Source organism: Mastacembelus armatus, chromosome 17 (genome assembly GCF_900324485.2).
Source record: "Mastacembelus armatus chromosome 17, fMasArm1.2, whole genome shotgun sequence".
In the NCBI taxonomy this organism is placed as follows: Eukaryota; Metazoa; Chordata; class Actinopteri; order Synbranchiformes; family Mastacembelidae; genus Mastacembelus; species Mastacembelus armatus.
Window position 1 is genome coordinate 16,847,424 of NC_046649.1, and position 26,425 is coordinate 16,873,848.

The following is a 26,425-nucleotide window of genomic DNA, read 5'->3' on the forward strand; positions in this document are numbered from 1 at the left end:
TAAACTCCTACCTCTACCCCCTTATTAAGGTTCAGACATAAGACTTGTATTGATCCTATGATCCATTTCCAAACATGAATGTCAGTAGGTGCATTTCCAAAATGTCAAACTATTCCTGTAAAATGTTATGCTTGTTTCCCAGAGTGGAATATGCAGTGTCGCTAGTTGTCTCTTTCTCTCAAAGTGACAGGAACTAAGCTAAACAATGTACATTTTTTTTAAAACTGATGATTAATTGTGCATTGGAAATGTGCACACAGTTTGCACAATTTATATACTGCCATTAATCAGTTTTTCCCATTGCTTCAAACATCAGGGATTGTGACTGCAGTTTGCAACATTCAGGCCAAATTTTCCTTTTTGTCATCAGATCTGTATGACTGTCCTCTGTTGGCCTTGACGTTTGGCAGCTCGATGGATGGCATCTTGTGCCAGCACAGCCTGGCCGTGGCAGTAGGACAGGTAACATGTTGTGCAGCTGGTACCCATTTGCATTTTGAGTTTGTTCATTCATTACCAATCAAATGAAATCTAGCTGCTAAACACAGTCTGTCCTTTTGAAATCAGCCTGCTGCTTTTTACGACTTTCACACAATGAACCCATGGCTGTCACTGATCATTATCCTAAAGATACTGTTTTTAATTTGTCAGATTCAATTCACTCCATTGTTATTGTTGCCTTCCTCTGCAGCCACAAACTTGATCTCAGCATTAGCAGTCCTTGAAGCCATGCTGCTGTCTCTGACCTTGTGCTTGAAGAGAAATGGGAAAGTCTTTCTGAAGGACTTTTGGAAGTTGGCTCCCATGAAACCATAAACAATGGGGTTGACTGAGGAGTTGGCATAGGACATGCAGTTGGCCCAGGTTTTGATCTTATAGGTGGTGTAGTTTGCCCGATAGTTGGGATAGAAAGACTGAAAGAGGACAAAGATCTGGATGGGACCCCAGCAAATGGCGAAGAGTAGGACGATCACTACCACCATCTTGGAGACTTTGCTCCTGATGCTTATAGTTCTCTCAGACAGGAGGTTGACCTGGGGAGCAGATATGAAGAGAGGAACTTTATGACATACAACTGTCTAAATCTGCAGTAGCTGATGAATGTAAGTCCAGTATTCACTTTCCATGTAGCTCTGTTATTGTTGTCCACAAGCTCTTGAGGAAATATCTGCAAATGTTCCACTCTGTTCATGCTGGTTGTGAAAACTATATCTGGGCATTATTGCAAAAAATTTCCACTAAAATCAATGTAAAGAAATTTGGGATTGCAAGTAATTCAGCAACAACCACAACCCAAAGTTATTATTGTGTAAAAATACAGTACACAGCTAAATGTGAAATTTGATTTGCATCAAAAACCACAGTCTCATTGTCATTGTGTTCCCTGTCTCTTGGTTCATATTTTTTAATTTTGTTTTCTGTTTCTCTGCATCTTTGCCTTTTTGAGCTTGGTCGTTGTTCTGAGTCTGTTTTTATTAATGATACAGTAATATTGACTGCAGAGCTGGCTGCTGCAGCCTAAAGACATTAGGAATCAATGAGACTGAATCAAAACAGCAAATCTGTGGGGCAGAAAGATAAGAGAAAAATATAGTTAAAAGTTGATGAAAAGTGCCTTAGAACAAAGGGGCACAGCCGCATTATATTTTGCTCGGGGTTTTTAACTTGACCCATTATTAATATAAAAAACATTTCAGCTACTTTAGAAAAAGGTACTTTAAAATACATTTACAAAGGCAAAAACTTTGAAATCAAGGTAATAAAAAACTATATTTAAGGTAAGTCGGGCAATTACACTTGAGCAAAACAAATCAAGCCTTGTCCATACCTGATAGTTGTTGTCTACAGGTTCCACAGTGGGCTGGCCGACCCTCTTCACCATTAGGGTGTAGCAGAAGGAGATAGTGAGGACAGGCAGCAGGTAGGCAGCAATAAACTGGTAGAGGATGAAAGCTCTCTCATGTGTTTTAGAGGGGAATCTCTCCATACAGTATTGCCTGGGGCCATACCAGTAACCCTCCTCTATACGCTGGTACATTAAAATCGGTGTGGACAGGATGAAGGAGCCTGAGCAGGACAAGGACTGAGTTAGTACAAGTGTGCATGCTATTTCTGATTACCATTTATATATATATATATATATATATATCTGTTTATCTATAAGTCATTGGCATGTTAACCAAAACAGCATTAAATCAGTTTGAAGTCAGAATAAGATTTTATCAAACCTATCCAAATGCAGATGCTGACAATCATAGCTACTCTTGGGGTGCGGTGGCGCAGAGATTTCAGAGGGTAGACTGTGACATAACATCGGTCCCCGCTCATAGCAGTCAGGGTGATGCAGGTGGCTTGAACAGTGACCTAGGGAAAACAGAGACATAGGGTATACATAGTTTTGTAATTTGCTGTCATTGTTGGCACAGTAAGAAGGCTCTGGGTTTGAGCCTGCTAGTCATATGGAGCCTTTCCATGTGGAGTTCACTTCCACGGAGATGCAGGTTAGGTGTACTGTTGACTCAGACTTGGTCCTACGTACAAATGTGAGCATGAATTTTGTGTCAGCCATGTGACAGACCGCTGAGCTATCCAGGGTGTGCCCCTCCACTTTCCCACTGTAAGCTGAAATTGGCTGGACATGGACATAGTTATATATTTAGCGTTTGCTAAGATAATGTATATTTGTTAAAGCAGATTATTTTCTTTTTATAGCACAGGGATAATTCACTGAATGTGTTTTCTTCTTCCAACATGGCTTCATGTGTAATGATGCTTTCCTTGGTTGCTGGGTCTCCTTGGTGATCATGCTTTCACTTCACGATATTCACTGCTGTGCACATTTACTGCTGTGCACATTTACTGCTGTGCACATTTACTGCTGTGCACTTTGTCTCTAAGAGTCAATGACACTGGTACTGTACATTGTTGCAATGTTATGAGGTTTCTAGGTGCTGCATTAGTTTTCCTCCATTACAACAAACTACATGGGATCAGGAGTAGCTGGACCCTGCCTCAAACACATTAAACACAGTGTGTTTTAAAAAAAAGCACCTGAAACAAACAAACAAAAAAAAGAAAAATGTGGGCATTTATTGGACTTGATAATAATACTAAATGTATGTCAACACAAAGTTGCATTTCAGTGACTACAGATTCAAAGGGCAGTTTACTTTTAGAAGATTTGACCAAATGAACCATATTTCCTAAACTCCCCGGTAAAACAAGCTGTTCCCAAAGATCTTATTACAAACTTTCACATGATGCCCTGTGCATCTAGTCTTAGAGTTAATCACCCCTCATTAAGCAGCAAAAAGAGCAGCTTTTTTTATCCTTAAGAAACCAGGTTTTTTCCAGACTCACTTTTCGACTTGTGTGAGGTTTTTGGTAATGAGCACTTTTGCTTTTGTACTGAAGAGCATGAGGGAACAGCGAGTAAGAAAACATACAGAGGAACGGGAATACAGGAAGTAGAAGGGGCTGCATTTGCGATAAGTATTTTAATTAGCATATGAACAAATCATTCAATTTAATTTTAATAGGGTTCAATGATACTTGATTCAATTAAATTCTGGCACATCAGAAGAATGCAAATTTAAGGCTGAATTAATTCATGTTGCTGTAGGAATGCTCACTTCTATTTGTAGAGTTTGACTCACAGACTTTGGAAGGCGCACTTTCTTGATGTAAAATACACATTTTAAATGCTTTATAGTAGAAAGAACCATGACTAGAGAGTCAATACTAAAGAGTATTGATATGCTCCTTTCATATACCTCTGTACCTTCATTTTCAAAGTAGCGGAATGAGTGAAAACAAGTCTCATACTTTTCTTCTTTTTCGCAAAACTCATGTTTCTTTTTTTTTTTTGCTTCAAATACACTGACTTCTAAAGGCCATGCTGTGTTTTATCTAGGTGAACTAGCCCAAATCACTTTGAAATATGTGCACCAGGGTGAGAACTGATAGGTCAGAAGTTGTCTCTATGGTCTTTATCTAATAGGATCTCATTTTGTCCCTCTTTTGTCTGTGGAGCTGTGTTTTTCTCTCTCCACCTCTTATCTGCGACTGTGCAGCCAGCACCCATTACCCTCCCGAGGTTTGGAGCACCACATCAGGGTTTCAAAGACCGTGATGAGAGAAACAGAAAGGGGTCACCATGAGTTCAATGTTGAGGCCTCTGAGGAAGTGGGTACCATGATCCCTCAATTTTTAAGAATCTTGGTACATGAAACTCCACAACCCTGTTATCTTTAATACATGATGTCTGTTCAAAGGAGCAGAAGCAGACACATATATTTATTTCAGAAACTGAGCACTGTACTTAAATGGAAAAGGTCATATTACTTTTAGTAACGTGAGGAGAGGTTGAATTGTGTTTTTCATAAATACTTTATTTGCATCAATGCCAACCTCTGAGACAAATATCTGGGTCTTTAGCTGCTAAATTTTCCACCGAATTCCTTCCAAACCTTTGCTGAGTATGTTCCCTCCTTAGATACTCACAGCCATGATCAAACTAAATCCTGTCTTTTCACTGCTGAGCTCCTTGAACACAAGTAACTGGAAAAGGAGAAAGTGAGTGGAAAATTACTTTTGAAAGAAAATGGTTTTGCTGGCAGCTTTCACAGTAATTAGCACTTCATTAGTGTTGATCAACAATCCTATCATGCCCTTGGCCATTCACTGCTATTGTACAGTTTAATCTATGTGAAATAGTAGCAATAGTGGGGTGATCTGTCATGTAGTTGCTTTAACACAGACTGGTGTGTGTAAACAGAGCGGGCAAGGCTCACTTCACCGTGCTGTTTGTCTTTGGTGTTTTCACTCAACTGTGGAAATTTTAGACATGGCTCATGTAACGGTCCATGTTTCTTTGAAAAATGAGTGTAACTGAGGTGAAATGAGCACTCATTCCTCCTGTCTCATTATATTCATTTAAAACCTACTTCTGTCATGTACATGCAGTAATAAATGGTCACAGGAATCCATTCATAGTAGATGATAAAAGACTGGCTGAACCAGACAGAAAAATAGACAAAGCCACATGACAGACAGGCCCATTTGCCATTTTCCAAAAGAAAAGGTTCACGTTCAGTCATCATTTCATCAAGAACGAGCACACAAGCTACTAGTTTAGATGTTCAGATGAAAAGGAAAATCACGTTTCTTTGTTTTCAATTAGAAATGCTTTTAGCCCCGGTCTGCATGTGTTCTTATACTGCTTCGAATTCTGACATCTTACACTTTCATGCTCAAATTAGCCGTGTACTCTTGTCATTCTGCATTCAATAGGAAATGTCTCTTTTTTCTTCAACCTGACATATTGTCTCCACCTCCTTTGTAGCTTAATAATAAATGAGGTGCACTTTTAACACAGTCTTGAAACAAAATAAAAATAAATTAAATTCAGCACAGATTTTAGTTGAGCTTGGTTTTCTAAAGCGTTTGTGTTGGATAAGATTGAACCTGACGGTTGCTCCTTAACTAAAACCCATTACCTAGAATTTCCAGGATATCTGAATCTGTGTCAATTGAGCATATTTTTGGAATAGTCGATAGTTGTGTGGTTAAGTATAATTACAGTGTGGCAGGGAAGTGTGGACTTTTAAGGTCTGATCTTCTCGCCCACTTTTTGTCACATGCTGTGGATGTGAGGGGATTTTAATTAACTTTCCTCTTGAAAGCTGCGTGGGGCCTTTGTGTGATTTCCTCCTGAAGATGTTTTTGTGTAAAGAAAGGAAATGTGTGGACATATAGCAAGTTCAAATGAGTCTTCACGCGAGCTGTAGAGTACTGTATGTTTATGTTTTGTAAAGCTTTTAGCTCCATCTGACCACTGACATTCTCCAGTGCTGTAGACCTCCTGCCAAGGTTGGCCTGGGTTTAAAGCTGCACCCATCTATATATTTAGATTTGCAACAGATCGATTATGTAGGAGTGATGTGAAAAGAGTCACTAATGTGGTTAAAGCCAATGTGAGTTATAGCCCCACCCTGCACTTGCCCTCAGTTCTCACTCTCACTGCTCAACAACCCTGTTCCCAGCCACAGACACTGCAAAGCTCTGATAAACCCAATGTACACTTTGCACCCAGCAGCAAACAAAGTTAAAAGCTAGCTGGTGAACCTAGTGGAGCATTTGGCTGCAGATGGTGGCTTTGACTAAAGCTAGAGCAATCGATATTTTTATGTTAACAAAGGGTCAAATTAAGAGAATGTATGCAAGTGATGAACTCTCACCAGACTACATCACTCAGAAACTGGTGGAGCAAAAGAGTGAATATTAGGCTTAAATTTGCAATGTAGCCAGAAACACAAGAAAAACAAAAATGAGTTATTCACAAGTTATTCACAAGTTATTCGAAAGTTATTCACAAAAATGAATAACTTTCAGTTTCAGGTGCTGCCCCCAAGTGGTCAAACCAGTAAGTCAAAAAAACAAACAAACAAAAACAAAAAAAAAATTATTTGTGGTCTCTAATATGCAGTGAATAAGCCTGCTTTTTCTTGCTTATGCATAAAAATAAAAATGAAAAGCCTTTGCCCAAAGCAACAGGAAAGGCCTTCAAAAATAGTGCTTCAGTACTCCACTTTCCAGCTGACACAAGCGTCAGAAAGGCTTGCAGTAGTGTTTAGTGTTGTAGTGCAAATTACTTTTTAAAATTTACAAAAGGATTGAGGGTCACCTCTTCAGGCCTTTAAGCCAACAAGGACAAATATTGTTGGTGCAGTGTATCTAATAGGCCCTTTAACCTTGTTGCTGGTTTGCTGTTGAATCAAATATATAACATTTCTTTAAAATTTATCTTTCAGCACCAGGTGAGTTGCCCTTTTTTTCATTTTCCTGCTGGACATGATGCATCTTTTCAGTTCTGCAGAAAGTTAGAAGCTGTGGAGTTTAAACTCTTAAATGCAAGAACAGCTCCTTGTTACAGTGCTAAACTGTCATTTTAAAAACTATTAGGAACTTCTTACATTAATTACATAAATAATTTTTTTCTATTACCCACAGTTGAATTATGAAATCTGTGCATTTGGGATTTCTTGTGGAAAGACATTTATACCATCGCGTCATCACTGTGAGTAACTTTATAATAGTCACAATAATTATTGGGGTTTTGTTCAGCAAATGTGAGCACAAATGTTTCATAAATGTCTTTTTTCAGTATCCTGTGTGGAAAACACAGCAAAAAACACTTTCCTTTAAATGTCAAGGAGGAGCTCAGTTTATAACTAGTAACATTAAAAACATGAATCATGATTTTACCTGCTGTAAAAAAGCAACAAATTTGCACATGAAGTTGCCAAAGATCCATCCAGGGAGAGGGTAGAGGGTGGCGGTGAAGGGGACACAGCACACCAAGAAGATGATGTCAGTGGCTGCCAGATTTGCTGCACAGGGAGAAAACAAGAGAATAGAGTGTGTGTACATCACAGGTTTTACAGAGACTGTGGTTAATGTAGTGTCAGGTACATTTAATATTTATTCTTTAATGATTCTAGAGAAAAAAGCATCTGACAGCTCTCACAATCTTCTTTGACAGTGAATATACGTTTAGTTATCTGGCAAAGTTGGTATGGTGTGTTATTATGCATGTTGAATTTCCCTTTGGGGATTAATAAAGTTTTTATTTATTTATTTACTACCACATTACTACTATATTACATGTACTACTACTACATTTTTGCTACATTTTACAGTATGTGCATATTTATGAACCGTATTAAAGCTTAGACAATTAGTCTGTTAATTGGTTAGAGAATATCTGTTTCCAGCTTCTTAAATCTGAATATTTAGGGGTTTTCTTTGTAATCTTTGATATTAATTTGAATATTTCAGGGTTTGTTCATTTGGACAAAACAAGACATTTGTTACTTTGAGAAATTGGGATTGGTATTTTGTACTTTGTTGATATTTTATGGACTAATCAATTCATGAAGAAAGTTAGAGGCCCATAATTTGATAATGACAAGAAGAAAATAAATAGATCCCGTCCTACACCCCATCCAGTGTCTAAACTAATTAGAGATTGTGACTGACAATGTGACTGCATTGAAATTATGCTCATTATCATGAGAATGAAGTTTAACATGGGCCCCATTTTAACACTCTATATATTATGCACTATTAAATCTAATCAATTCTGCATTACACTGTAGATGATTTTTACTGAGATGAACCCAAAATAAAGATTTATCTGTCTGCTTCTAGTGTGCTACAGATGTGATAATGAGTACAACATCCTGAGATTTTAATTAATTCAGATGTCTAGAAATACTTGGCAACAAAATCCTAATGTGTTTAGCGATCTGTGACTGTGTACTCCCAGTCAGAGTATCATCACCTACCAGGAGGACCTGGCAGCAAGCACCAGCTGCACTAATGTAATCCTGTGCAATTTCTCTACATTAAATAACACCTACTGTGCCTGCAATTTAGAATTGTTCAGTTTTAAATAAACTTGCTTGTTGAGTTATTGTTTTTGCATCCACCACAGGATTTTATCCATTTGTGTCTGGTGAAAAAAGCTTATTGGTAAAGTTAGATAAACCTAAGATGAAGAGCTATATGCTGTTGCACAGCTGTTGATTGACAAGCAGCATGTCAAATAGTAACTATTTGACATGCTGCTGTCTGTAATAACTACACACAGACTGTCAAAAATAAATGATTAAAAGCTAAATGTTAAATTCATATTACTAACTCAATATCTTCCTATAAATGCAGATTATAACTCAGCTTTATATTTAGGTGGCACACCAAGCAGAAGCTGTCATGCTAACCTTGGCAGTCTGATCTGTTTTTCCTTTTTCTCCATTTAATGTCATTCTGACAGAAATGCCACAAACCGTTTCCAATTTCTTTTACTAACAAATTTAATCTCATTATAGTATCTGGACCATTATGTCAAAGGCACGCAGGTGGTGCAGGCACTCATGCAATGTTGCTGAATATTAAACTCTTCCAGTCCTGGATGTTATCCAAGCTCGAATTCTTGTCACATCCACAGCAGTGTTCACAGACACAAATGATTCCTCTAGTAAATCACAGAAACTCATGTACATATTTTATGTTGCTGTGACATGTATTTTTTAAATTTTGTGTTCATTATTTTGCTCTGACCCTCTGTAGACGTAATTCAGTTAATCACCTTTGTGATTCTTCTCAAGTGACAGTGACGTCACAGCTCTGTCAAATATGCTGCAACAAAAATCAATCACGCAGATTTCAAGTCTACTGATTATTGCTCCCATTTCTCAAGTGTCTTTCCATCTACCTGTTTACATGCATTTTCAATTTTTGTTTTAAAAGACCTGAAAATGCAAAATTTTGTAAATAAGAGCTAAACAACTGCAAAAAAGGTTTGTACATTTGGCTCGGGTGGTAATGCAAATCACCTAATTGCGACAAAGTGCAATGGAAACAGATTTAATGAATTAATCATGAAGAAGGTCAATTAAACGCCCACTGGAGAGACAAAAAATGGCAGCAGATAAAACATCTGTTTTGTGTGGACCGATGAGGAGAGGAAATATTTCATGAAGCATGAACATATTTGTATCACATTTTCTTCATGGTTTTCATTCATTTAAGATTTCACTGGTGCCTTCTTCTTCTTCTGGTGTAGAATAATAGTATGTGACAAACTGTTTATCGTCATGCAATTAAAAGCTGCAAGCGTACATTCATTTGCATTTTTTCTTGGAAATTGCATGAATACAACAGATTCTTGGCCTGAAAATAACAACAGGTTGCAGCATGTTACTTGGACATTCAATACTTTTTACTGTTGATTACATGAATTCCCTGAGCATTATCTGCCAAACCTTTTTAAATAAATGTAAACCAGCGAAAAACATTTTGAGCCTTGAGCTCTAGAGGTATAGAACTTGTTTACTTGCATGCATAAATAATTCCAAACTGTAAACAGCGAGCATCTCGAAACAACCTCCAGCAGATAATTATTAAACTTGTTTAATCACATTCTTCTCTCCTTAGGTGCCCTGACTTGAAAACATTTTGCACTCAGTGTGATTCTGGCCACTTCCTCTCATGGTTAAGGAGAAAGCTGCAATCAGGGTCGAAATTCTTGCACAACTGGGCAAATTGGAAGTGAGTAAAATTACAGTGAGGTTCCCATGGAGCACCTGAAGGTCTTTTAAACCGCACCAAGAGTTACAGGATGGATGAAAGAGAAATACATCAAACAGAATGACATATTTGACGTGGACACATTGGTAGTTCATTAACATTAGCCCACTGATTCCTGGGATGTCTATATTTAACTTCCACAATCTGAAATACAAACTTGCATATGTTAGTTTTTGCCATCACTCACCTATGTAGAAGTTGGTTGCCGTCCTCATCTGCCTGTGTTTGGAAATGACATAAATAACCAGAGAGTTGCCAACCAGACCAACCAGCATGATGAGGGAGAAGAAGAGCGGGACCAGCCACGCATCTGTGAGGAATGGATGCTGATCTCCGTCCTCCTCCTCATCGTCTCTACGTCTTCCCTGAGAGAAGTTTGCCTCTGAGCTGTTAATCCATACCTGCTCGGTGGAGTTCCACAGCTCCTCGGAGGAGTACATTTTGACAGGACTTGGGAGATAATACCGAGGCAGGTGGGAGAATAAGTGCTGAGGAGTGCGGGTTGTGAGTGATATAGAGGGAGAAATGGCAATTAGGAGAGAGAGTGTGCAGAATTTATGAGCTGAGACTTGTCTGCCCTAAGGATAATGTTCGGAGAGAAAGACAGATGATTTGAAATGGCCAGACAGGCGAGGAAACTGTGAAGGACAAAACAATCTAGCAGGAAAACGCATGAAAGAAAAGTAGCAAAGTTAGTGGTGAATAGAGGTACGTGGTAGGGAGAGGTGATAATGGATAGGTGAGCATGTCTAAGGAAAAACAAAATTTAGGAAGAAAGTAAGGGGGGGGGGGGGTTGAAAGACAGAAAATGATCCCTCAAATTGCAGAGAGCTGTTGATTTAATTGCTGCCCCGAACAGGAAGAAAGAATTTAGATGCGTTTACATGAAGAGGACACAGACGACTAGTGGGAACAAGAGATCAGGTTGGATGAAAACTGACCCCTTTTCTACCAGTACATCAACTCTCAAAGCGTTAGAGCATCCTGTGTTTCTGACTTGAGAGATAAGCAAGCATCCAGGCAGGCTTGGGGATTTGTTCACAGGGAGCAGAGCATATGCTGATAGGCAGACAGATGTCTTCTGTGAGCTCGGTCGTCAAATACCCAAAGGGTATCCAATCCATTGTAGTTGCATCTTCCTTTCCTCGAGTTCCTTTTCACCTCTCTTTGATCCACCACTGAACCGTTATTCTCCGTTGTGAGGTTCAAGCATCTTTTTTACTCCACCTCTTTATCTTCCATTCAGAGCTTTAGGTTTGGGGGAAAGAGGAGTAACTTGATTCAAAGAAGACAGGCTTGTGTAGGAGTCGATGTTTGCGCTGTAGCCTTGACAAAAGTACTGTGTGCCTGCCAAGATGCTTTGTATGAAAGAAGAAAAACCTCTGTTGTCCTTTCTCAAAGCACAGCTGAGTTGACATTAATTTATGTTTCAGCGGAAACAGCCTTGGTTCTACTCAGACACAGAGCACAGAGAGGCAGACGCCGATGGCTTTATAGTACGAGCAGGAGCAAAGACACACAAACGCAGAGGCGAGAGGAGGCACACACACACACACACACACACACACACACACACTTGGTGAGTCTGTGCATGTGGGCTACTGCATGATTCTGGGATAAAGAGCTAATGTCAGAGTATCCTAGCAACATTATCCTTCAATCCATCTTTTTACATCAATTTACAAAAACCTCTCTCTCCCTCTCTCATCACTGTTCCACAGGGAATTACAGTAACTTAACCCCTGTGGCTTACACCAGCAGCATACCTCTAGAGACAAAGAGTGTAGAGAGGATACAGCAATGGCGTAATTGTTAAATTTAGCATTAAAACATCAGCTGTACATTCTATATATAGTATGCTGATTGTTTTTTTTATCCTGCAACTTGCAAAGAATTTGTGAATGTGCTCCTTGTATGACAAAAAGATAGTTAATCAATTTTAGAGTTTTGTTTAAACTGAATAATTTATAGTTTAAATACAACATATTTCGTGCTAAGTGGCATTTAGTCTTAAATGAAGCAGCATAGTATTTGGTGTAAAATATATGTTTTGGCTGTATTGCAGACATTATAATATACAACATAATTTCACCTAAACAAAAATTGTAAAATTGCAGTCCAAGGTCCAAAGAAGACATTTGAGTTTGAGTGCCAGCAGCGCTGCTTCTCAAAGCAACTATTTAGAAATGTACATTATTAGACACACTACTACAGTATGATCTTCCAGATTCAGGTACTGCTGCCTATAGCCATAGCCACAACGACAATAGACACAGCCAGGGCCCAGCCAGCTTTACATGGTGCTATAATCGGACCGGGGTATGGAGACCCCCACACTCACACCCAACTCACCAGCTAAATAGTAGGATTCATATCATATCTCGGCCCACCGAATGAATTATTAATTCACCTTCAGGCAAGATTCTGCACAGCTCATGGTGGACAAAAACAGTCTGCATTCCCTCTCTGTTTTAGTAAAGGCTAGCATTAACAAAAAGTTTGATTGACAGCAACTTCAGGGGCTTTAATGTGGGCTGCTTTAAAACCATCTGAACCAATATTGGTTTCTGGTGTGTGCGAGCTGCAGTCTCCAGTCCCTTTCTGACAACTGGTCTTTCATTTTTTATGCAGATTTAATTGCAGCCATTGTTTCCTTGAATGAGATTCCCCAGAGCTTAAGGCTACTCTCACACTCAGCTTGTTTGTTTAGATATGAAAGTTGACATTTCAAGCTATACATAATAAAATACAATACGACTGCATGACTTACTGGAAATGTCTAGAATTTAATTTCTCTACACGTTCATGGAGCAATAATGATGCAGGATAACAGTCACCGAAACTGTCCACCCATTGAGTTACCTGTCGATCCATATAACATCATATTTGCTTATTTTCCAGTAGTCAGGACCAAATGAACCAAACTGACTCACAGTTCCTTCGTTTCTGCGAGGACCCTGGTGTTCCCTACACTGCTTTCCAAACATCCCAAGGCAATGTGTAATCAGACTGAGCATCTTTCATAGTCTGAATAGTCTGGTAAAAGTTAAATGCTTAGACATCATCACTTTCAATGAGCTTCCAATTCCAAACAGAAAGGTGAGTCCTGCTGTGTCTACTAATGCCGAAATAGTCTAAATCTAAAAACAAAGTTACAGCAGAACAGAAGCTATTATTACTCTTGAATCCTGTGCCCTTTATGACTAATCCAGAACCACAGATATCCTGCGGTGTTGATTGTTGCCAGTTTGTTGTTGTGGCCATGTACAATACTCCAAAACAAAACTGTCTTTTTTTCACAAAGATATTTCCCTGGACATTGACACCATAAAAGACTACACAACCTCTGACCGGACACCTTTAACTGAAAAAAAGTGCAGTTGTCACAGTTATTATTATAAATATTTAAACCATAAACATTCAGTCATATATTTATGAAACTTTTCAGAGGTTAGGACAGAAATTTTACGTATGTTTCACATAGTGGATAAATGTATGGAGCCCAGAAACAACGTGGAAACTGTCTGATTTCCACAAAGAGATTCTAATTTTAGCTTTGAGCAAAACTGGCAGCAGCTGGAAACTGCTAGTCTTGCTCCATTAAAAAGAATGTAAAACACACCTTATAACAATTCCAAAGCCCATTTGATTTACGTGTTTTATTTTTATGACTGAGCGATTGTGCATATATATATATATATATATATGCACATTAAAAGCATTACAGCAGCAGTTAGCATTGAAGCTTGCTGAAAAAAAAAACTGTTAGGTGGAGTGAGCGTACATCATCTTATACATCATAATGACCAGGAGCTGGACATGTTGACATGCTGCTGTCAGAACTTTATGAATTATGGGGCCATGATGGAGCAGGTGTTTCTCAAGCTCCTCTCCTAGAAAGGATTTGACAGGTAGGAGAAAAACTACCTTGACATTTTCTAGGCTTAGTTGGTTATTTTTTCCCACAAGATTTAGAATTTTGATGAAATTCAGCATTTCCCAGCTCATCATAACTAAAGATCTTTATTGTATGTTAACACTCCTGTCAATCAGTTTAAGCAGATTCAGTCATTTTGCATATTTATGCTAAAGTGTCTGTTAGTAATCTTCTCTATTCTATTCTACCTCAGAGACATTGATGGTGTAAAGCAAGTAGGTAAGTAGATCTGCACAAGAACCAAAGCTGAACCAAGGCATTAATCCATCAAATCAAATCAAAGTGAATCAGTCTGATGCAGAGAGATGTTCAAATCAAACTCTATTTATAGAAAAAGAACTCTAGGTTGTGATTGATCGTGTTGACGTGTCTTGACGTCACAAAACAACCATGAATAGATGCAAAAAGAGATGCATAATGGCCACAGTGGGATTCAGAACAACAATGAAGATGGAAAAACCAGTATAAATAGACTACTAATGACTACAGGAAACAACAAGAGTAAAAAAAACATAGACACACAAGACAAATGCAAAAAGACACAAAATAGTAGAGGCTGTAGAAATGCTGTGAAGAGACTGGCAAGGATTACTGGCAATTCAAGCAGCTAAGACAATACCCAACCAAAACATAGCTCTTTTTACTGTTGCTAGTCACACAGGGAGACATGCTGAAAAGCCAGTTTTTGAATTTTTACATAATAATCTCTACACACGTACAAAATGACTGACGTCCTACTTTGCTTCTGATGGCAATGTTACATTTTTCTTCATCTTTTTTTTTATTCGCTAATGTGTCATACAAACAAAGAGCTTGTTTCAAGCAGCTTGTTTTCATAGAAAAACAAAAGCAATCATGTTAGAGTGGCAGTTATCTACTGAGGGGATAAGAGGAGACACTCATTGGTGAAGTGGAGCCTCTTGTAAGATCAGGTGGGTGTGTTGTATATTGTTCAACAAATGTTTACCAGTTATCACTTACGCTGTGTGACAGAGGAGAACAATAAATACGTTCCAGCATTTCCTCTTGATTAGGCACAGTAATGTAGCTATGAACCACTTTTCTGCTCAAGGACTTTTACAACTGGATGCAATTTTACTACCAGCACACAAATTGATCAGTTCTGACCAAATCTTCCTACTTGCTTGGAGTTATAACTTTTGCTCTTTATGCAATCAGTCAATCCGTTTGGTCTCAGTTACAAGGCTTTTTTACATGTTTAAAGAAAACCAGTGGGTCAGAGGTTTTGTTGAAAGTGGGAAAGAGGGAAAGAGATGAGAAAATCTTCCCATGTACTTCAAGATGTATTCACATTCACAGCGGAGAAGTATGATTTTCTACAGCTGTGTGGTAGACAAACAAAAGGCTTAATTCACAAGAAGTATAAAACTGTTCATGGAAAACACGTAAAAAGTAAACACCACAGGGTTACAGTTGGACATAAAAGAATCCCAGACAGATTACTTCAGAACACGCACATAAATAACAGAAAAACAAAAAACTGTGACAAAAAGAGACCCATCTGCATAAAAAAAAATCTTGCTTATGTAGCACCCATTTAGTTAGAATTGTTAAAGTACTGAACAAAGAAGCTCAGGTAGGATCTATCTTCAGCCAAACTTATAAACTCATATTTTCTCCATTTCCTTATTTTCCCTCTTCCTATTATGACCCGCTAACTCAGGAATTGCTCCTATAGGTGGTGTCAGAGGGTTTGTTGAACTCTATTACATTATACAGAGATATTTCTGTTATTTGTCTATCCATGTTGATATAAATGGGGTGGACAAAACATGATTAAACAGACAGTTTGCCAAATCACAGTATATTCTATTGTCTTTATTATTTTTTTTAAATCTGCATTGACTATAGTGAAACTCACTCCTCCTAATGTGTGTCACAACCAGACGGACCATATTGATTTGTGGTTTCTCGTGGAGGCTCTGACCTCGATGGTGGGACACCACAGACACTATTTGGCATTCAGAGGACCGAGCACCTGAACTTTAGGATCCATCAATAAAAGACACAGTGGAAGAAATTGGAAGGGAATGAGTAAATAGAGACAGTGTGGAAAAGCGATTTGGGTGGAAAGTAGAGAAGCACCAGCAGCCTGAAGATAAAGACTCAATAACAGAGCAAACAACTTGAGTTGGCATAATAGCCTGATAAACCCATGGTACATCTGAATTTTTATTTTCATTATTCACCCCTTTCATATATCTCTGAACACAGGTACTGTATTTTCCCAGCATATGGGCACAACAGGCTGTTAGAAAAAAAACAAACACTGTAAGACAACCAATGAATGCTGTGAACCCAGCTCAGGTGATAAGACACTGTTAACAGTCTGCTGGTGAATGTGGTGCAATGACTCCTGTTTTGATGACCCGACCCTTCGCAACCACTGATACACCTACTCCCAATTTCCTCATTATACCAGCCAGTATTTAAATCTGACAGATACATCTAAAACCTTGCCCCTGCTAAAGTTAGCAGGTGGAATTTCTGTTTGAAACCATTGCTTCACTTCAACCAACATTATTGATGCTGTACTAGTTTGAATGTAGTTGCTACTTGTTGCTGTGGTTTTTAACACGTGTTTGTAGGTTTTATGTTCATATACATGATGACAACACAGTCTTGGATGCAGAGTTCTGCACAACACCAATATGCAGCATTTATTCAGACAGAAAATTAACAAGAAGAAGAGGAAATCAATGTCTGTCTTTGTTATCCTCTGCTGATTTGACTGTTGCATGAGTAGTAGATGGAAATTGATAATCAGCCACATTATCAACCAATCTTTCTGCAAAACAAATTAATGGGAGAGTAACAGAGAGAGATAAGCTGTTGAACTAGAGGCTGAATGGTTTATATCAGACTAGTGAATTCCATTGTAAACCACGGCTCCATGTCAGGGTGAGCAGAAATTATCTGGCTTTGTAAAAGCTCAGTCACCAGATTTTAAAATAAGTTGCATGAATGCACCTCTGCCTATTTAGACAGTTCCCATAGCGTTGTGAAGAAAGTCTTGTTTTCCAAACACTGGCTCTAGACAGGGCCCTGCAATGGACTCGTGACCTGTCCAGGGTGTACTACCTTCACCCAAAGAGAGCTGGGATTGGCTCCAGCAGATCCCTGTGAGCCTAAAATAGGAATAAGTGGGTATATAGATGATGATGGATGGATGGGCTCTAAACAGGGAATTGGGTTTTGTTTTAAAAGTGACGGCCACCAGACCCTCCCTCACACCTGGAACAGGTTGGGTGCTCATTCTTCAATCTCACCATGACATGCCACTAAATGTTTCACATTTTACACATTGCACCTTTAAAATGTTATCACCTCCTGGATTATTTTGTATTCAAATGTGACAAATAAAATAAATGGATTCCACTAATAATCTATTTGCTCTGCGATGGACTGGTGACCTGTCCAGGGTGTACCCCTGCCTTCCACCCAAAGAGAGCTGGGATAGGCTCCATCAGATCCCTGTGACCCTGGTTAAGGATTGAGTGGGTATAGATAATGGATGGATGGCTCTATTTGCTACTTCTCATTCAGAACCCTATATTTTTACAAACTTAAGTTTTTTTAACTAATTAAGCTCTGAGCTGCTTTTCAGTTCCACCCCGTCTAAGCTGACATTACCTTTGAATATTTATTTTGCTCCTACTCACCATGAAATGAGTCACTGCTTTTCAAATGTAAAGGTCATTGAAAAAACCTAAATGCAAAAACCTCAGTACTTAGTATAACTAAAGACATCAGTGGGTTGTCAGAAAGCGTCTGAAATCATTTCACCCTACACCTTTCCAGTCTGAGCTCTATGTATTTGAACTTATTCCACTCTTCACACTGCTTCTGCCACTTTTCATATGTAAAGTGAAGATAGTCTCTCAAAAGGTTTATATCATTATCAACAACTGAACAAAATCAAAACTGAAAATCGCACAGAAAGGGATGGACAAGCAGCATATTTTATCATTCAATTTAGGCTACATGCCTTGTATGATGTAGTTCATTTCAAGTATAATGAAGCATTAATTGTTACAGCATCAACAGTGCACTAGAATTTCAAGCCTTAAAAGTTTGTCTAGTATCCTGTGTTTAACCACAGCCACAGTAATTCAGAAAAGCCTTCTGCCGACCTTCTTCCTAAATCATCCATCTGATAATGGTTCATAATTAACATTATACCCAGTGTTTTAATGAGGATACTTTATGTTCATTTAAAAGCAATTTACATTATTATTATGCTTGGGCCCTACTGTACATTCAGGTATTCCTTCATGATTCAAACGCTCCTGGAGAAAGATATGACCCTTAATCACAACAGCTTTTAGACAAGTGCATGACTTGCTTTCATCAGCTCACTGTACTGTGAAGAAAATATTACTTGTGATTTATAATTGCCACTTAAACTGCATTATCACTCTCTAATGTTTGCCCTATCCACTTAACACAACTAATGGGAGGCTTTTAATTATCATATGGTGACTTATGTTAAAATATGCATGTAAATAGCTTATTATACTCTATAATAAAATGAAGGTCATTTAAATGTTTTTTAGCTGTTTATTCGTGGAGGTATACAAAATGGCAGAAAGGTCATGTTTTAAAATTGTCTTGTTTTGGTCATTTTACAAAACCTCGAAATATCAAGTGAGCCAAATTCTATCAGAAAAGCTTTTTCTATAGGAACAGCAGCAGCTAATGATTGGCATGAACTATCATTGTCACAGCAGTGTTTCTGCCTGTCATCAGTCAGGGGAAGCTTAAAGCATGACTTCAGCTCATCAAACCTATTTAAGTCAATTTTGACTGATGGGGTGCTTCACGCAGTCACTGCCTGCTGAAACCAGCTGTTACGACAGTGTGGGAAGGAGGGAAGACAGACAATAGATTGTGCCAAGTCTTGTGTAATTAGAAGGCTTCTATCTCAAATTCAGCAGTAAAAGAAACTCAGATTGCTCTCTCTATCAAATAAATCCCCCCTTCTTTTAATATGTCTTTTTATATTTAAGCCTGCAGTCATATTTTAATGGCAGTATTTGCTGTAGAATAGATTTACCTTATGAAATATGACTAATGACTTGATGTTAAGTAAGTGATGTCAAGCTGGAGGCATAACAAGTTGACAGGTGTTAGGCTGGCAGGTGACAAGCAGATGATCTCAAGGCTACGACAAAACTAGCATCTCCAGCAAAAGATCAGCCATTTGTATTAAAAGAAAAAATTACAGTGAATGTCGCCCTCAACATTAAGCAGCCTGGCCCAGACAGATCAATACCATTAGGTTCTTTGTACCTGCTGTTTCAAAACACCAGCACTCAGGTAGATAATATATTGAGGAACATTATCCAAGCCAAAGGGATGAATGCCTAATTACACCATCAAAGTGCAGGAAAAGATTTTCAATTATGCATTGTAGGTTATTTATTAAAGTATTGGTTTATTACATTACAGTGGCTTGGTGGTTGATTATACTATCAAATGCTTGGAACAGGTTAATAGATTATGCAAAGTGAGCTATTTATTAAAATTCTCTAAAAGTGAAGGTAAAAACTTTGTGTGTTTTACAGCCCTTAATTTTAGAGGGTGTACATTTATGATTGCAGTTAGCAATATATTCAAGCAACTGTAACAATCACTGTAAATTTGACAGAGCTAAAATGTGTGGTTCTCATAACAAATCTTTCTTCATGCAGCAAGTAGTGTCTGAGTTTTGACCTCTTCAGACTATTTTCTTTGTTCTCTTGATCAGCTCCATTGCTTTACTATCATCATTGAAGGACTGTCTCATTTAAGTATGAATAGCAGTCTGGCAACAATGTAAATACATAAATAGATACAGATTGTTTTTGTTGTTTTTTTTTCTTGGTAAAACACTATAACCCAGATTGACACTGCAATTGCCTTACGCATCCATAACAGCGCTTTGCCGCATCCGCTAAAATAGAGCAACATTTATGGAAAGAAATAAAAACAAATTTCCTAGTGCCACGTGTTTACCCCAGCTGTGCCAGGAAATTAACAAACAAAAACGTCTGAGATGAACAGACTAATTCTTTTAAATATGACACAAGCTTACGTGAGCACAGTTGATAAGCAGGTAACTAATGGAACCACATATTCTTTCTGCCTATAATTGAGACTTAGTGTACTTTTCTAAACAAAGTTGATTTGTGTGGTTAGGGCTAGACGAACACATTGGTTGTTTTGCAAAGGTGAACAGCATATGTAGCATCCATAGAAAGAATTCTATCTTCACTGATGTGAATGAGAGTTGATTACATACACAGAATCTGCACACAACAGTTTGTATGAAAGCTTTCACCCTAAGTTAAATTACTAGCAGTTTTATGTGCTTCATATCCTAAAGAACAGATCTCTTAATACGTGTAAAATGAAAACAGCAGAAATCATGAAGAGTCACAGTGCTATTTTTCTGTAATATTTTTCCCAATCAGGGTTATATAATGCTATAAAATCATTGGCTGAATAAGGCAAAACCTGAGTATGCCAGAGAATAATAGGGCATTGGTGTGCACGAGAACACACTCAATAGGGCTTTCTTAATGGACCATGATGATTTTGAACAGAACATTATACTTTCTGCCCTGTCTGTTTTATTAACCCTTGACATATGTCAGTATCTCAAGAAGGCACATTTGTATTTAGAAGATGTCCATGTAATGGAAACAAAGTGGGAGAACATGTAAGTAAATGAAGTGAACTATAGTCATGGGACCATTTTGTGTTTATCCATCAGATTTTCCAACTTTAACAAAACTGGGTGGAACAATATAAAATTAGAAGACAAAAGAGAACTTGATCTCACAAGACTAAAGAGTATCTCACTCATTTTAAGGATATTTATATCATTTAATTTTTGACCTCAGCTGTACAAGTCTCATAAAGTGTCAGTATCCAGCAGTACTGATACATGTGTCCATCCCACAGCATACAGCAAATGTTTTTATTGTATTGTGTACATGTCTTGGCAATATTTTACATGGCAATATTTAGATTGGCATTGTTGTTTTAGTGGGGGTAATGGGGATGGGGGTGAATAGTGCATTATATATATAACATCTTGGTTGGCTTGTTTTGGGTGCTGTTTTACAGAATACTGTGTGCATGTAAACACATTCATAGACATTCAGAGTCCATGACAAATGTGCTTTGAATGAGTATTGGTCACTTAGGACAATAAGGAGGTGTATTTTAAGCTGCATGCATGATTATTAGTGCTGATATGGTCAGTTATAAAATAAATCTAATGTTCTGTTTTTGTGTAATCTTCGGTAGGCATGCACATTTATTGTTAACAGATTTTGCAATCTGCCAGCAGATATTTGTTCCCATTTAGTCAGGAGCACATTTGTGAGGTTGGCATTAATGCCTGGCTCACAGTTTGTGATCTAATTCATCCCAAATGTATTGGATGGATGTAAAGTTTATCTTGTTTTTTTTTTTTTTTAGATTTCTATTATAAATCTGTTGTCCAGCGCTGTTTTTAATTCACATTTACATCCATTTAAACTTTAATGGACATCTCCTCCTCTTTAACCTTTTTAGGAAGCATATTTTGCTCACCTAGGCTTAGTTCAAACCATAAAAAACAAGTTTATGATTTTGATCATATAATATGATCAGTATTCCATATTGAGCAAAATATATGAAAAGAAAATGAGCCCTTCTGCCATACACTGTTAGATTTAATATCTGGGCTACCACAATGTTTTCCCTTAACAACCACAACTCAGATACCAATGTCCTAAAGTCTTAATGCTAACACAAAGTGTCTACAAACAGGAAAATAGGCACTAATAAAGAGCACAGTGATGATTAATTCTGGTGGAAAGGAAAAAACGTCCAAAGTTGTTTTAAAATCCTACTCTAAGAATCAGTCTTCTAATATGAAAACAGCAATGTGGACTAAAAGTTATGTTATTTCATTTTGAACCCAAGGTTGTTTTTACTTTTAAAAAAGTCTGACTTCTGCTGTAGGTTGTCAGACAGATAGCCTGAGCTGAACAGTGCTTGTGAGTTAATAAATGCAGAGTGTAGTTACAGAGAGAACAGAGTAAAAGAGACAGAAGGTCAACCTGACCCTGGTCGGCAGTGTGAATCATGAGCTGTAGACCACATGGGTGAGATGGGTGAAATGGACAGCAAGGTTAGCGACTGAGGTTCAATTAATCACACAGCACACATTTTGATAAGCTAAGTGAAAAACCACTTGCTGTCACTATAATGACCAATGCAAAGACATTGTTGTCTGTATGCAGATGTACTTATAAGCAGCTTTACTTGTGGTGGTGCAGCAGAAATGTCATTACTCTGGATTATTAATGAACAGAACGGTGTTACAGAACAAACAGAAGCTAGCTCTACGTGATTTATTAATGGCTTTGACTTGGTGAAAGGCATGGATTAATCCAAAACAAGATGAATTCTTAATCCTTTTGGGGGTGTGCATGCTGAGGAAGAAAACTGAAATTTACCAAAGTAAAATAGTGCTTCAAACATCAGCCCTAATGCAAGAACATAATTGTATTCTTGTCATAAAACACTCATACTTTCTTCTGTTAGGTTTGTTTGTGCTTGTACCACCTGCTCAAATCTATGGTGGCCAATAAGGACAAACGTGCCGCAACGGCCAAAACACATGCAAGAGGGAAAACACATGCAAGAGAGAAAACAATGGAAGTGCGCCAGGCCAATAGGAGGACCCTGAACTGAGGGATGCTATGAACAAAGTTTGGCTAACTTTTACAGAGGCGACATAAAAAATGGTAGGTTTGGCCGTCAAGTGTACTTTTATAATATTGTAAAAGATGACGGCCAAGTGTTTAAAAAGTAAAAAATGGAAAATGTACCTTCAGAATCCCACCCTGCAAAAGCAGTGCGCTTCCATTGTGTTTTCTCTCTTGCATGTGTTTTCTCTCTTGAATGTGTTTTCGTTGTTGTAGCATTTCTCTTTTGTGTGTGTTTTCTCTCTTTCGTGTGTTTTGGCCGTTGCGGCGCATTTGCCCTTGTCGGCCACCGTACAAATCACACTTAGCTGGACAAACTTGATGTAAATCATATATTTTATGAACCACCTGTTTATCAGGAGGTGCATGTTCATGAGATGTGATCATTATCATAATAAACAACCCTGAAATTGCCATAAGAGGTTTGGAGATAACAGTACTGAGACTGGGCCACTGGACACACAAGGATGTCTCAAAGAACTACTGAGACAGGAAGGAAACAAACAGAACAAACCTAAACAGAATGAAATGTGAATCTGTTGCTAGCAAAAAATAATGCATGCTGTATATTTTACTGTGGTTTACTGTTTGAAATGATGTTTTGCTGAATGATCAAATACGATGATCAGCTTTGTGATACTACAAAAATTAATATGTGAAGGGACCAAATGGCTTCAGTATTTCAGTGAAATTGTCATTTGGTAGAGAAAGGTTTTCTGTGTTGCTCTCCTGTCAGACATTCAGTCATAGTGCACTCCTCTGGCATTGTGTAGAGCCAAAATCCTGCAGGGCATGGAGAACCATGCTGTTGTTTGGCTTGAGCTCATGAGTGGAGATCATAGTAACAATCAAAAACTGTTGAATGAGAGAAAAACAGCCCCAGGTTAGATGCAAAAATGTCAGCAGTTGTAAATAAACACAGAATCGACTGCAGGTACAATTTCAGCAACTGGTAAGAAATATGGAAGAGGCTCTTCTTTGCACAAAGGCCACAAAACGTTCCAGATGGAGAGCTTGGTTCTATTATAAAGCTTCAAGTGTGAACGCAAACTGGAAATTGGTGCTTGGTGTGACAACTTTAATAGGAGATATGGGGCTGCAGATTCTTCATGACAATTTTAAGACCATTTGTTAAGCAACAAATAAGTGAAGCACAAATATATATAGAGGACATATGGAAGAGGAGACTTGAGGGACCATGGGGGTCGAGAGAGGGCCTTGGGATACTCTTGATATCTCCAGAGCTTCAAAAGGAGCAACCATTCAGCCTTGTATTCACAACCAAATATACACATTTCTTCTTGACTAGGAAAATAAATAATTTCCTCTGAGACTTAGAAAAAACATTATTTTTATTATTCTGCTTGTTATTGTGGCTGTAATGTGTTTTGTACCACATTTAGCACCTAAGCACTTTGCAGCTTATTTTTGGTGTAAGCTCTGTGACAAGAAAAATGCTTTATAAACAGGGAGATGTGTTTTTTTTTTGTAACCAAACATGCAGATGTCTAGAATGGTTGAGCTTTTAGCATGTTTGAGATCTAAGCTCCTGAAAGATTCATGCAGATTTTTTATGCACAACAGAATGTAGTGCACAATGCTGGCAAAAGAGGAATCAAATTTCCCTTGACCCACACAGTAAAGGGAGTGTCAAAATGACTTCATTAACTCAACAATGATATAAAATCTTCTTTTAAGGCCCTGTCTCTGGGTTATTAGCATGTAGCACAAAGCATCATGTCGTATTTTTTGATATACTGTTTTCTGAGTTGTCATATGTATTGTGAGCTATGTTTAACTATAGCACCGAGACAATAGAAGAAAACCTGAAATTTATGGATATTGCCAGGTTTGCTGATCTTTGCTGTGTTATCCATAGATTTCTAATGCGAGAACACAGACGTGGACACATAAATATTAGTGATTCTGCAAAAACGGGAAATAGCAGTTACCAGCTGCCTATGAATTGGTCCTTTTATTGAGAGGAAACAGAATCTTTCACTACCCAGGCTGGTGTGAATCACAGTCTTTAGGGCTTATAGTCCTCATTAAATCATTTCTGGTTTGTGATGGATTCGATGAGAGAGGTGATGCCATTTACAGCTGAATGACTTCAGTGGCCTCAGAGGCAAAACCTATCAGAAATTGCCAGGAATCATAAAATGAGGTTGGGGACTATCCTCGAAGGTAAAACCCAGATTATTTTGTGCTGTCAGTCTCATAGGAAATACTGTTTTAGAGATTTGTCTTTTGCTTTTAATATTTTGTTGGTCCCTAAAAATCATAGTTAAAAGGCTTTATCATTTCAACAAATATAAAATTAGTACTTTCTTATCAACAGGGATATATCCCACAAGTAGTCAGTTGGCTGGATTTGGTATTTGTCATAATAACACAAACGTAACACAACATTTTGAATCTACCCATGAGCAGTTACATGAGGATTGAGAAAAGGAGAAAGAACTCCCCCTGGTGGATCATCACATTCACTAGTTATATTAATTTAAACTACTGTACTTTAAGCGAGTACTCCTAGTGATGCAGTATATATTTCTAAATAGATGTATTAAAGAAAAACTTATAGTTTAGAGTTGCCCAGTCCATGCTCCTCAAGGGCCACTGTCCCTTGTTTTCCACATCTTAAGCTTTCCTTCTTGTATATTCTCTTCAAACTCTTTAAGGTAATTTGAATGTAAGTACAGAAGTATTATCAGAAGAATAGCTGTCAAAGTAAAAGTACTTGTCCTGTAGTAAAATGTTTTCTCTGTGCTATATTATCCTATCTGCTGGAAATAGTTGTAGCTATTTTATAAATAATTAGGTGCTTTAACCAACCTAGAAAAAGCAATTGTTTTGCTATCTCTTTTCTTTCATCAAATCATGTGGGATGTTAGGAGGTAAAATATCTTTTCATAGAAATGCTCACAACTCAGACACCTGAACCAGGGGCGGTTCTAGTGTTTTATCCTTAGGTGGGCTTAGCCCTGTTGATTATTATGAAGAATTGGTTCTTCTCACAACTTATTAACGTAATGTTACATAATTTTTAGTAAATCATAGCCACACCCCACGATTTAATGAAAACAATTACGAATTCTTAATTGGTGGCTAGTTTGTTACATTATTATTTGTCCTCCTATCATGTGCTGGGCTCTGCACTATGTATGTATGGACAGCTAATTTGAGATGGCAAATTTCCATAGACACTGTACACACTGAATGCACAGATGCAGGCTAAACAATTAAAAAAAAAAAAAAAACAGAAAATACCTTCTATAACCACCTTGGTGTCACAAGACGTTTCATCGTCTCCCGCCTCCGACTGACAGTGTAAATATAAGGGCTATCACGCATGTGCCGAATAGCAAAGAGAATAAAAATAAAAAAATAAAATTTTAAAACTCGGATCTTTTTTTTAATCGACATGTCCTGAATTTCTTTGTTATTTTCATTTTTATTTTAGAAGTAAAAAATTATACTTTCAATAAAGACCCCCCTACAAAGGATCTAGAACTGCCCCTGGAAGACAGCGAGGTGGAGAAGAACCATAACCGGACGCAGCCCGTTG

At 37.9% G+C, this 26,425-nt stretch overlaps 1 protein-coding gene across 1 annotated transcript; it reads right to left on the bottom strand.

The window, feature by feature from the left end:
- Positions 1 to 653: 653 nt before the first annotated feature.
- Positions 654 to 10,592, bottom strand: kiss1ra (KISS1 receptor a). The gene is made up of 5 exons (XM_026313530.1): positions 10,340 to 10,592; positions 7,267 to 7,391; positions 2,229 to 2,364; positions 1,829 to 2,067; positions 654 to 1,034 (listed from the first exon to the last, which is right to left on the bottom strand). The coding sequence occupies exons 1-5, from the start codon at positions 10,590 to 10,592 to the stop codon at positions 654 to 656; spliced, it is 1,134 nt and encodes a 377-aa protein (XP_026169315.1).
- Between the last annotated feature and the right edge of the window lie 15,833 nt (positions 10,593 to 26,425).